Source organism: Trifolium pratense, linkage group LG1 (assembly GCF_020283565.1).
Source record: "Trifolium pratense cultivar HEN17-A07 linkage group LG1, ARS_RC_1.1, whole genome shotgun sequence".
In the NCBI taxonomy this organism is placed as follows: domain Eukaryota; kingdom Viridiplantae; phylum Streptophyta; class Magnoliopsida; order Fabales; family Fabaceae; genus Trifolium; species Trifolium pratense.
The window spans coordinates 22,749,672-22,762,348 of record NC_060059.1 but is presented as its reverse complement, the minus strand read 5'-3'; the positions used below and the strand labels follow the sequence as shown (position 1 = coordinate 22,762,348).

Below are 12,677 nucleotides of genomic sequence, written 5' to 3'. Positions count from 1 at the left end.
AGACAAATTTACAGGCCAGTTTCTACTCAAACAAACATTTACTATTAGACATTTATTTACTTGTGCAGACTAAGAAACAAGTGAAAAGGAAGGCAACTTTAGTATAATATGAAGCTTTTTTTTTTTTTTTACAAACAGTATAATATGAAGTTAATCAAGGGTAAATAGTGTTATACCCCCTGCAAAATAGGCGGGTTTTGCTTTACCCCCTGCAAAATATTTTTTTGAGATTACCCCCTGCAATGTCAAGATTCTTTGCGTTACCCCCCTGGCTCAACAAGTGGGCATATGACATGGAAGAATCTTGACGTGGCATGACACATGTAAATTAATTTATTTTTTATTTATTTTTAATTGCCAACTCATTAATTAATGTGGGTTTTTAATTAAAAAAATGAAAAAAAAACTTAAAAGTTGTTATATTTTTATGAACTTACTTAAAAGAAAGTTTTTTTTTTTTACTAAAAGTTGTTATTATATATATATATAAAAAAATTCTTATATATATATAATAACTAATAATAGAGTAAGCAAAAAAAAAACGAAGATGAAAAAAAAACTAATAATAATAATAATAATAATAATAATAATAATAATAATAATAACTAATAATAATAGAGTAACAAAAAAAAAACACTGCAATCACATAGTAATGCAAGAACAATCGCTTTGCCCTAACCCCAAATTGAAATTGAAAACGAAGAACAATCGCTGCATATGAACGGAACGAAAAAAAAAAAGTTTCTTTAAAAAAAAAAGTTTCTTTAAAAAAAAGTTTCTTTAAAAAAAAGTTTTTTTTAAAAAAAAAGTTTCTTTAAAAAAAAAGATTTCTTTAAAAAAAAAAGTTACCGTAAAAAAAAAGTTTCTTTAAAAAAAAAAGTTTTTTTCTTTTTTTTTTAATAAAAAAAATAATAATTACTGAGTTGGCAATTAAAAATAAATAAAAAATAAATTAATTTCCACGTGTCATGCCACGTCAAGATTCGTCCATGTCATATGCCCACTTGTTGAGCCAGGGGGTAACGCAAGGAATCTTGACATTGCAGGGGGTAATCTCAAAAAAATATTTTGCAGGGGGTAACGCAAAACTCGCCTATTTTGCAGGGGGTATGACACTATTTACCCGTTAATCAATGATGAAATATATAAAGTCCAATAAATCGTACATATAATATCATTGTTTTCCTCTTAAATCCCACTTGGGAGAAATAATTGTTTTTCCTGCATAAAGTAAATATAATGAAAAATCTCATATATTGGTTGTTGTTTAACTGAAATTCTTTTCCAGACACTCGTTGCTTGTGCTAAGACTCACATAGATGTCAGTAGTTCTTGAACCAAAAAAATTAGCCCCATTGATAATTCTTGTATGGGTCCGCCCCTGTCGCAGGTCATGATTTAACCCTCTCATATCTTACTATAAGTTAAGTCTTCTCGCTTGATATGCCCGCCGCTTATACATATATTGATTTACGTAACAATAACATTATGACTTAAGTAGCAATGAGAGATGTAAATATGGTTTCTGACAATCATATTCTGAGATACTAGTAATTTGTAAAGCCTCAAGTGTGATTAGCAGTAAAGAGGCACCGATAATGCTACGTGCAAGAATGTTTCTAAAGAGTGATGGGGTTGGGTTTACTTTTCAAATACGGTCCCAATCGTTAGGTCTGATCTGATCCCAGTTAGCCATAAAGTAGAAAGCACCACATCTCTCTTACATCTTTTTTTAATTCTACTGGTACTGATAGCACAGGGTATTACCATGTTAAACTTTATAATTAATTAATTAATTAATTAATTAATAAATTGGTTGGTGAGTTGGTGCAACCTTTTAATTAGCTATATTCCAACCTCCTTTCTCTTTTAAGATGAAAATCAAAGACTTCTCACATCAGAAAAATTCAAGATCCACAAATTTATACAGATAAGCTTTCATTTTCATAATACCGTAATCCAAATATTGAATATTACAACTTTTATCAATACAATAGACAAGAAAGCTGCAGAAAATAATTATGTCAAAAATTAACAATTACTCAATTATATGCTAAGCTGGCACAAATGAGTAAATGGCCAGTAAAACACTTCTTACAAATGCGATGTATTACCTGGACTTTCTATTGATGTTGGCCATACAAGAGATTCGGAAAAATTAAGGGGAGACACACACTTCTCCCTATAAAAACAAAGGTTGGCTACTACACTTATTTCATTCCTTTCCCTTCATCTTCATTCAGAATCCGATTCCGGAAATCACTAACCATAAGAGGCAAACCTTCCCTTAGTGGGACTTCCGGCTCCCAGTTTAGCAGTTCCTTTGCTTTGCTAATATCTGGTTTCCTCATATGTGGATCGTCAGCAGTATTTGCTCTGTACTCTATCGTAGCACTTGAATCAATTGTTTCTTTGACAACCTGCGTGTTTTTTAAAATATGACCATAACAGGAAGTTCATAGAATAAAACAGTAACTTCCATCTCAGAACATTGTATAATCCCCTACTGTAGAAGGCACAACCACTATGCTATATGTTTAAGAGTTTCATTTTTATACACAGTCAAATGTCAATATAAGTTTCAACCAACCATATATTCATATGTGTAACTTTAGAAGTAGTTATCATTAAAGTTGAACATTTTTAATGGTTATTATTCATTGACCATGTTAAGAATCTTTACACTGACATTGCATATGAATTTAATTCTGTTACATCCATTTTAAGGAATGAACATAATAAGAATGTCACAGAATGATGATCTGATAGGAACCTTATTATAAGGAAAAAATGATTGTGAAACTGCCAAATAAGACTAGGTACCTGAGCAAGCTCTAACATGGTAAACTCGCCTGGGTTACCCAAGTTGAAAGGTCCCACATGTTCACCATCCATCAAAGCTGCCAGCCCATTAACCTGTGAATTGGAAAATAAATTTAGTTCACCATTGTATAGTTGCATTGCTGCACAAGTTCTCCCCTGAAGGTAGAGATCACAAACCATTCTTAGATTTGAACAAATCCAATTCAAATAATTTATGTTCAAATTAAATAGTAGAAGAAAACTGCATTTATACAATAGCTTATTGCATTACAAACAAAGATCAATACTCTCAATAATGTTTCAAAGCAAAGTTTTTTCCTTGCTTGATGTATTCTCGCAGTTACTCTAAAACATTATTTCCATCTGAATGATATATTAGGAGTTTAGTCAAGAAAAAGTTCTGATAGGAAAATTAAGGCTGCACGCTCTAGATAAGTGTTTTAGAAAAAATTTAGTTATATCTTTTAACCTACTGTTTTCAACACGAACTATCTAGACCTTGATTAAGACTTAGTATTAATTCTACTAACCACAAATTTTTGTACATTGATGAGATTTAGATGAGAAAAGTTCAGATGATGTTTAGCAAAATATGTTGAATGCAATACAGAATTGATGGTACAAAATGCAAATCTGAGATAGGAAGTTTGGAAGCATAAAAGCATATTTGCTTACATACCAAATCAGAGACATATTGGAAACTTCGTGTTTGCTTCCCATCACCGTACACAGTCAATGGCTGTTTGCGAATAGCCTGCAGACATGAAGAAAAAAACAGCATAAAACAAACAAACCTCTCCCACAGTAATTTAATGAAAAACAAAGAAATGAGGTAAGGCTGCAAGGGACTCAAACCTGTGCAACAAAATTGCTAACAACACGCCCATCATCTAAACACATGCGGGGCCCGTATGTGTTGAAAATTCGAGCAATTCGAACCTAGAAAACAGCAAACCAGATCAGTCCCAATAACATGTGATTTGAAGAATTTATCATATGCAGTCTAAAATTCATTATGTTGATTTAGACATTTCCTTTTCTCTGTATAAAATTGCCAAGCATTGTTGAACCTTGAAAACAGATGCTGGGTGTACTAGAGGAAAACAAATCCGATTCAATTTCAATCCAGACCTATTTTTTGCTTATATAGTTAACTTTCGGAAAGTTGTCAAGGAGATTGAAAAAATTTAAAGCTGACAGTGATTTCATCATTGTGCCGATTGTGTATTATAAAAAATATATATATTATAGCTTCACATGGCTCAGAACATACAAGTCTTCTGGTAAAAAAAAAAATTTGACGCACAAGTCTTCTGTTAATAAGTAAATACCAAATCGTCATATGTACTTTACAGCTTTTACTAGAAATCCATTATCATCAAAGTGAAATATTCAATAACCAAGTCATTTCTTTTACAAATAATTCTTCATTTTTAATGGAAGCTGATGTTATTTCCACCATGATATAAAATTCTAAATGTCTGGATTTCAAATCAAATTCTCATCAACAAGGAAAAACAATACAACAATCAATTTAGTAAATTTATAATAGGAAGTTTGTTAATAATTTATCAGAACATTTTTTGTGATTCTTGCCAATCTTATTTCTCTAATAATGACCCATGAGTTTGGATAAACAGTCCTGTATGAATGAACTTAGTACAGGATTTCTTTGAAAGAAAGGACAATCTTCTCCCTATATAATCTCTGCTTTAACCAGTTGACAATTAATAATTAAGTTGTTAACAAATACTCCATCCGGTCTCATGTATAAGCAAAAATTGACTAGATACATTACTTTTTCAATGAATCTAAAATGTTGATTTTTACTTATATATGAGATCGGAGGGAGTATTGGACAAGGTGAAATGGAACACGTGTGGTCGATCCATATTTTTAAGTCATATCAAAATGGTTACACCAAAAAACTATCGAATCCAAAACAAGACATTGAGTTAAATAACCTAAACCAGTCAGCTCTAATCAATTAAACAGCGTTGTAATTTGAAAACTACCTCAACACCAGCACCTCGATGATAATCCATGGTCAATGTCTCCGCAGTTCGCTTTCCTTCATCATAACAACTCCTCTCACCTAAAATTCCAACATAATAATTAAGTCAGCATAAAAACAAATATAATTCCTCAGCTAGATTTCAGCTTATAAACTCACTCACCAATTGGATTAACATTCCCCCAGTAAGTCTCTTTCTGAGGATGCTCCAAAGGATCACCATATACCTCACTAGTACTAGTTAAAAGAAACCTCGCCCCAATTCTCTTTGCAAGCCCCAACATATTAAGTGTACCCATCACATTTGTCTTGTAAATAAATAAATCAATCACATAAAGTCAAGGATCCCAAAATTCAAAATTCCAAACCACCATTAAACAACAACAATAAATGCCCTAACACTAACACATGCGATTACATTCAATTAACTCAATTTCTCAAATTATTATCAGTATCAACGTGTTGTTAAAAAATGAAAGCATATAATAGAAATATATATATTAACAACAAAAAGGATATGATTGTCTTGACAGGATTATACTTGTAATGAACAGGTGATGCAGGACAAGCAAGATGATAGATCTGATCAACCTCCAACAAAATCGGTTCAACAACATCGTGACGAATTAACTCAAACCTAGGGTTCCCAAACAAATGCACCAAATTCTCCTTCCTACCAGTAAAAAAATTATCAATCACAATAACATCATTCCCTCTACCAATCAACTTATCAACCAAATGACTTCCAACAAAACCAGCACCACCAGTAACCACCACTCTCAAACGCCGACCACCAATTCCCGCCGGAATACGTCCAATTCTCCCAGAACCACCACCAACGGAATCATAACGAATCAATGCACCAGATCTGGGAAGAAACGAATGGGCCTCCGGTGGACTTATCCGAGAAAGCGTGGGTTGAATGATGAAGAAAGTTGAACCGATCAAAATCCCAACCAATATGAAGAGAAGACGTTGTTCCCTCAAGAGGTAGTTGATCGATCTGGGGAGGGATCGTGTGTTCTTCATCGATTTCGGTGAGTACGGTGGTGTTTCGCTTCCCATTTCTTCTTCTCTTCTGTGATTTAAGCTATGTTGCTTGTGTAACTGTTTCATATTTTCGCTTTAACGATTCAAAGGCTAAAAAATATATATTAAATGCACAATTTTAATTATTTTCCTTTTTTTCTCTTTTTTTTTTTTTCTTTTTCTTTTTTACAATGGAAAACGTTAATTCCAATTGCAATGCAATATATATGATAGAGGCGCAACAAATATGAACCAGATGCAGTAGCGGTGGTTAATAACAAAACACTCAAACACAAAACGTGAAATTGAAGATTAATCAGCTTCCGTCATGGATGCTACGTTTTTCAACGTGTAGTGGCTATACTTTTTTGCTTTTATTAAAATAAAATGATTAAAAATAACTATACTTTGAATAAATTAAAAATATCAATTTGTACCAGAAAAAATAAATTAAAATATCAATGAAACACTCTAAAAAAATTTAATTTATTTTGGGAATATCTCTATTTAATTATATTAATTTCACTGATTTATTCCAATTAATTTCGTCCTTTTATGGTACACTTATTATAATATGATTGAGTTTACCTAGTCTCTGATTGAGTTTATAGCGTTTTTCCATTTTATGCATCACTAACAAAAAATACAAGATATCTAAATTCGGATTCATGATTAGTGCAAAATTTCGAGTGAAAAGGCATATCCATTTGTAAATTTTGAGGTCTGGAAGTGACTATAGTGGTGTCACGAAAGTCTTTGGCCAATAGAAAAATCAAATGTGGATGTTCTGCATTTATTCATTCATCTTACTTTTCAATCAAGAATGATCAACCAAGTTGTGAAAAAGTTGACAAGAATAAAGTAATCAAATTTGAAGGTTCCAAGTAAATCCAATTCATTAGATGCCTATACAACTATTTCTCCAAATTGTCACACTTTCTTCAAACCCTATTCTTTTTTTTGCTTTTTTCTTGATTCATCCATTAGAGAGGGGTGATTTAGCGTTCTTCAAATCACATGTTATTTTAGTTGCATTCAAAATAATACACATGTAACAATATTTTACTGTGGACATTATAGCATTTTTTTCATGATATTTAGTTACTTGCTTGCACTAATTATGAGTTTATTGCACAGTAAATAAGTAGCTTTGTTTTTGAATTTTTTTACTGTTCAATCAATTTCGTTCCTAAATTTATTGAAATTGCTAAATTAACCTTCAATTTTATAGACGTTAATCAAATAAGTCTCTCTATTATCTGTTACCGCTAGCTACGATGACGTATGTTGAAAATGTATGACCTGACATATGTTGAAAATGTATGACGTGAAAAAAGAAAAAAAAAAACATTTTTTCATTTTCACATATTAACCCTTTATTCTTCATTTTCTTTACTCTTTTCACCTCTCATCTCCTTTATTTTAATAAATAATTATTAATGGGTCAACTTAACCGTTGTCTCAAGACACTGGTTAAGGAAATAAAAATGAAAAAATTTGTGGAAAATTTATTTTTAGAAAATAAATAATATCAAGATATTGAATGCACTATTTTTAAAATTATATATTTTTTTTATTTAGAAATATATACTATTATCTGTTACCGCTAGCTACGATGACGTATGTTGAAAATGTATGACCTGACATATGTTGAAAATGTATGACGTGAAAAAAGAAAAAAAAAAAACATTTTTTCATTTTCACATATTAACCCTTTATTCTTCATTTTCTTTATTCTTTTCACCTCTCATCTCCTTTATTTTAATAAATAATTATTAATGGGTCAACTTAACCGTTGTCTCAAGACACTGGTTAAGGAAATAAAAATGAAAAAATTTGTGGAAAATTTATTTTTAGAAAATAAATAATATCAAGATATTGAATGCACTATTTTTAAAATTATATATTTTTTTTATTTAGAAATATATAATTTTGCACTATTTCTAAATAATGCTGATATTAAAATTGAACGCTATTCACATTTGAAATAGTTCAAGATCTCTTGCTAACAATGTAGAAGGACGCGAACAATGAACTCCATCCCTTAGCCTAGCTTTGGTATATTTTCAAGCCTTTACCACCTATCTATTCTTCATCGACATGACGTGAGATCTTGATTATATTTTTTTTTAGTTACCTATGCAAAATTTCTGCTTACTGATGTAATTATTAGTAGGAATGATTCCAGGTATTTTTATGCATCATTATTCATTATTGATGCTAGTAAGTCAAAGATGGCATGCCTTAGATCATAATGATTATTGAGTATGTCAATTCATCATTTTCTCACTTGATTTAGTGTGTGTTTGGTTTAGCGGTGACCAGAATTGAGTTTGGTAGAATTGAGTTTGACAGAATTGATTTTGGTTAAAAGTGAGTTGAAAAGAATTGATTTATGTTTGGATAGTTAACATAAAAGTGATTCTTACAAATTTATGTTGTTTGGATAACTTGAATCAAAATTACTTTTGAATGTTTAAATTACCGATATGGGTTTTAACTTTTAATTGTATAAGTAATAAATAAATTTTAATTAATTAATAGTGAACCCAAAACAAATCATATTTGAAAATTTATAAAAAAAATACCCAAACCTAACCCAATAGTATTGTCAAAAAATAAAAATAATTTATCACATTAGTTAAAATACCAAAACGGATTTTTAGTTTAGCTAACAAATCACCAAATGGACCATTCCTCACATTTAAGGTAACCCATATCTCAATTTATCACATTAGTTAAAATAATTTTGATAAAACAAAAAGAGAATTCTCTTATTCCAAAAGAAAAAATAAAGAGAGAATTATCTAGAACATGTTTTTTTACAGAAATTAATAAAATAAAAATAAAACGACTCTTCAATTAAAGTCATTTCCAATGAAAAAAGGAAGAAGGCTCTAGAGACCCCTTAGGCCTCAACTATTCAATGACTTTGTGAGTTTCTCTTTGTAAAATTTCATTTCACTTAGGTTGTTTTTAATTCTTTTGTGATGTTCGTCCCTTTCACCATTTCTTATCCTTATTTCTGTGTTTGGTTAGCCAAAATTTCATTTGTGTTTTGATTGTTGTTATGGTTGAAACTTTTAAGATAATTGTTTTTCTCATTTTTCTTCTCCCTCTTTCTTTTTTTTCTTCCACCAAATCTGAAAAAAAAAAATGAGAGAAGGTGTTCTAAACAAGAAGAAAGTTATGGGTAAATAGGTAAGTGTAGTTCTCACAAAAAAATTAATAGCTTGGATTCATGTTTGCTCTAACGTGAAAGCTCCAATTTATGGCTTAAAGAAAACTCGCGTTTGGAAGCTAGATCCACGTTTTAGAGATTTGCTTTTGCGGTTACCAAACATCAAAAAATTGGTTAAAATCACGTTTGGGTACGAGGACTTGCGTTTGGTGGTAAAAAACGCTGAACCAAACAAGCACTTAGAGTTTAGGCACATGATAAATGCATCTGATACAATTTACTTGTTGTTTGGACCCGGACCAGGTTGGTCCATCTCTTCTCTGCTATGATAATTTGGAACTCGTCAAACGATAAGTAAGCTATAATTAAGAATTATTTTGATTAGGATTCAAATTTCTAATTGTTACGAACAATTCGTCTTTAAATAAGCTCATTAACAAATTTGAATATGATATATATTATAATAAAAAAAAATGAATATGCATGTACCCAAAAAAAAAATGAATATGATATATGAATTTTGAGTCTCTGAAATTTGAACAATAAAAAATTAACAAATCTAAAACAAAGAATAAATTCGTCAATTATCTGATATAGCGGTTTTCTCAATTGTATTTTTTCCAATTCATCATTGTTGTTGATATCTAATGAAGAGATCTTGAAATTTCAAAATTGATGGATCCGAATATGATATATTTATTATGACTTAAGTAGCAATGAGAGATGTAAATATGGTTTCTGACAATCATATTCTGAGATACTAGTAATTTGTAAAGCCTCAAGTGTGATTAGCAGTAAAGAGGCACCGATAATGCTACGTGCAAGAATGTTTCTAAAGAGTGATGGGGTTGGGTTTACTTTTCAAATACGGTCCCAATCGTTAGGTCTGATCTGATCCCAGTTAGCCATAAAGTAGAAAGCACCACATCTCTCTTACATCTTTTTTTAATTCTACTGGTACTGATAGCACAGGGTATTACCATGTTAAACTTTATAATTAATTAATTAATTAATTAATTAATAAATTGGTTGGTGAGTTGGGTTCAAAATTGAGGAATTGCTCAATTCATTATGTTGGAAAAACGCTATAAGATTCATTTTCACCAACCTATTGAAAAGTAAACAACAAACTGAAACAAAATCAAACACCGAAGCAAAAGGCACTTAACATTTCGCACAAAACACACTCACGCAACATTGCCTCATTCTCAATAATCAATCAATCATTTCTAAGTAAATGAAGAAACGAAACATTGAACACTAACTGACACTGAATTGAGCGAGATCGAACTTAATAATAATAATAATAATTTGATTATTAACTGAGCGGTTACAGAACAAATAAAGTAAAACCCTCAACCTAAGACTTTTTTGAAAAGAAACGGAAGAGAAATCGATGATGAAGTAGAAATTGATGGATCTAGAAGTTTTAGGCTTACTGATGTAATTAGATTTTAAAAATATATAATATTTTAAAAAAAACATATAAGTTATTAGATATCTAAATTAATTTCAAAATATGATATATGCACTTCATTTGGAAAAACGCTATAAGATTAATTTTGTAGCGTTTCGGATCTGCAAATGATGAAGCCTAGCCTAGGCTTCATCACGCTATAAGATATTTATTCCAATTCCAAATGAATTGTGTACAGAATGATTCACCTATTTAAAAACCTAGCAATTATAGTATGATTTTAGGATTAGCGTATACAAATTAAACTCAATCAAAATAGAGTGCTGAACGAGACAAAATCAATCACACAAGCCGAGCTGGAATATAACTAGAGTTGTTGTCGTTTCCCTCCTTTTCAAATTATTTGACTGTTTAGAAAATTTTATTTTTTTCAAATTACGCGTCTTTTCGATAATTTATTGAGCAAAATCATTGCCTCAATCATTATTTATTAATATGAAATCATTTTAGATATCTAATAACTTATAAGATATTTATCTAATAGATATCTAATAAATATCTTATAAGATATCTAACCCTAAAATGAAGTATAAGATATCTTATACTTCAAAATGAATCAATCATATGATCCGATTCACCGCTATAAGATTCATTTTCACCTAATAGGTTGATATCTATACCTTCTTGTTGTGAATGCAATAATGTTATCCGAGCCGGATAATTGTGCAAATGGATGATCCTTCTTGTATCGTCAAAGCTCTACCGATCCCTTTTGATTAATCACGTCTATCACACCGACATATCTCAAGACCTTCAAACATTACATATGCTCTTAAATAGTAAAAATGCACTACTATGAAGAAAATGTCATGGTGGAAAAATTAACTGATAATGTAAACTTAGCTGAAATTAGCGTAGAATATGTGTTTGTATACATTACTTGCTAAGCAAGTAATTCTGAACTGATTAACTAACTTATGTATTTAACTTTGTTAGTTAGAAGTAGTTATGCTGACTTGGCACTTGTTTTAGAGTGTTAGTTGTGAATTTGATCAATGTATATAAGCTACACCTAGTAATCATTTCACAGTTAGTTGAATAATAAACCATGAAAAATTTTCTTCTATTTCTTTGTTAATGGCCTATACTATGAAGAAAGTGTTGGATATTTTAATCTTATAATTTATTTTAAAGTTATTTTAAAATTATTTTATATATAGTTTTAATAGAATTAAAATTATTATTAATGTTAAACATGTTTTAATTACTTGGTCATGATTTTCACGTTACTTCTCATAAGATCAATGCTAATTACTAGGCTTTATGGTTAGTAATGTGGAGATTAATTTGGGGTGACTCACTGCACATATATATGTGTGGGTCGAACAAAATAATATGATGAGGGGAGAGATAATTGTAATGAGCTAAGCAATATTCATGTTTTCATCAAACGAGCTTTTCTGTTATTGGTTTTTATAAGTGATCAAAATCCCACCGAAAAATAGAGAAATCATTTTCATCTTTCTCATAAATTGAGTTGTTATCTTCTGGATTACATCCCATGTGTATATATTTATTCTTGCTAGTTCTGTCACCTCGGATATGATTCATATCCGGGGAAGAACCTGTTGAATCCTGGGGGATTTGCGCTTATGAGGCGGATAAATCCTTAAGGACAGTGCGATCAGCACGCCTCAGGTATTGTTCCATGGTTCACTATTTTGCAGGCCGTTCATCATTTGTGATATGTGGTTGCATACTTCACGGTTGCCGACATCAATTACTGCAATTAGAAGATAAGTTCTTGTGAACTCTATTTTAATTTATTCTCTATAATATTTGTTGAGTTATTCAAATTTATATGTTGTTTATTATTGTGATTAGGTCCAATTTTTACAACAGAAAGTGTGAGGTCATACTTCTCCCCCTCATGTGTAACTTTTTACATGAGGGGATCCATGTCCCTCATCTTAACTTTAAATAGAAAGTAAGCCTGCAGTTTTGGCCATTATACCTAGCCTAAGACTTCTATCAAATGAAGAGCGGGTTTATAGCGTTTTTCCAATTTATTTTGACTTATTGTTTGTAATCCCGCTATAAGATTAATTTAGATAATGAATTTTGAAAAAACATAGAGTGACTTATTCCGTCCTTTTTGAAATTTGAATAATGAATTTAATTCTTGTTTGGATAAACAACTTAATTAAGCGCAC

At 30.6% G+C, this 12,677-nt stretch overlaps 1 protein-coding gene across 1 annotated transcript; it reads right to left on the bottom strand.

Moving 5' to 3' along the window:
- Positions 1-1,897: 1,897 nt before the first annotated feature.
- Positions 1,898-6,198, bottom strand: LOC123883717 (UDP-glucuronic acid decarboxylase 1). Its single transcript, XM_045932616.1, has 7 exons — positions 5,357-6,198; positions 5,001-5,148; positions 4,839-4,918; positions 3,679-3,762; positions 3,503-3,577; positions 2,824-2,916; positions 1,898-2,420 (listed from the first exon to the last, which is right to left on the bottom strand). Exons 1-7 carry the CDS (start codon positions 5,951-5,953, stop codon positions 2,211-2,213), a joined length of 1,287 nt encoding a protein of 428 aa, XP_045788572.1. The 5' UTR covers positions 5,954-6,198; the 3' UTR covers positions 1,898-2,210.
- Positions 6,199-12,677: the final 6,479 nt, after the last annotated feature.

Bases quoted from the DNA above. Each gene is read 5' to 3' on its own strand.
- LOC123883717 (XM_045932616.1), bottom strand. From the start codon at position 5,953: ATGAAACAGTTACACAAGCAACATAGCTTAAATCACAGAAGAGAAGAA. The intron at 3,578-3,678 runs GTTTGAGTCCCT...TCATGTCTGCAG, and splicing joins TTAGCAATTTTGTTGCACAG to GCTATTCGCAAACAGCCATT. The intron at 2,917-3,502 runs GTATGTAAGCAA...TCCAATTCACAG, and splicing joins TCCAATATGTCTCTGATTTG to GTTAATGGGCTGGCAGCTTT.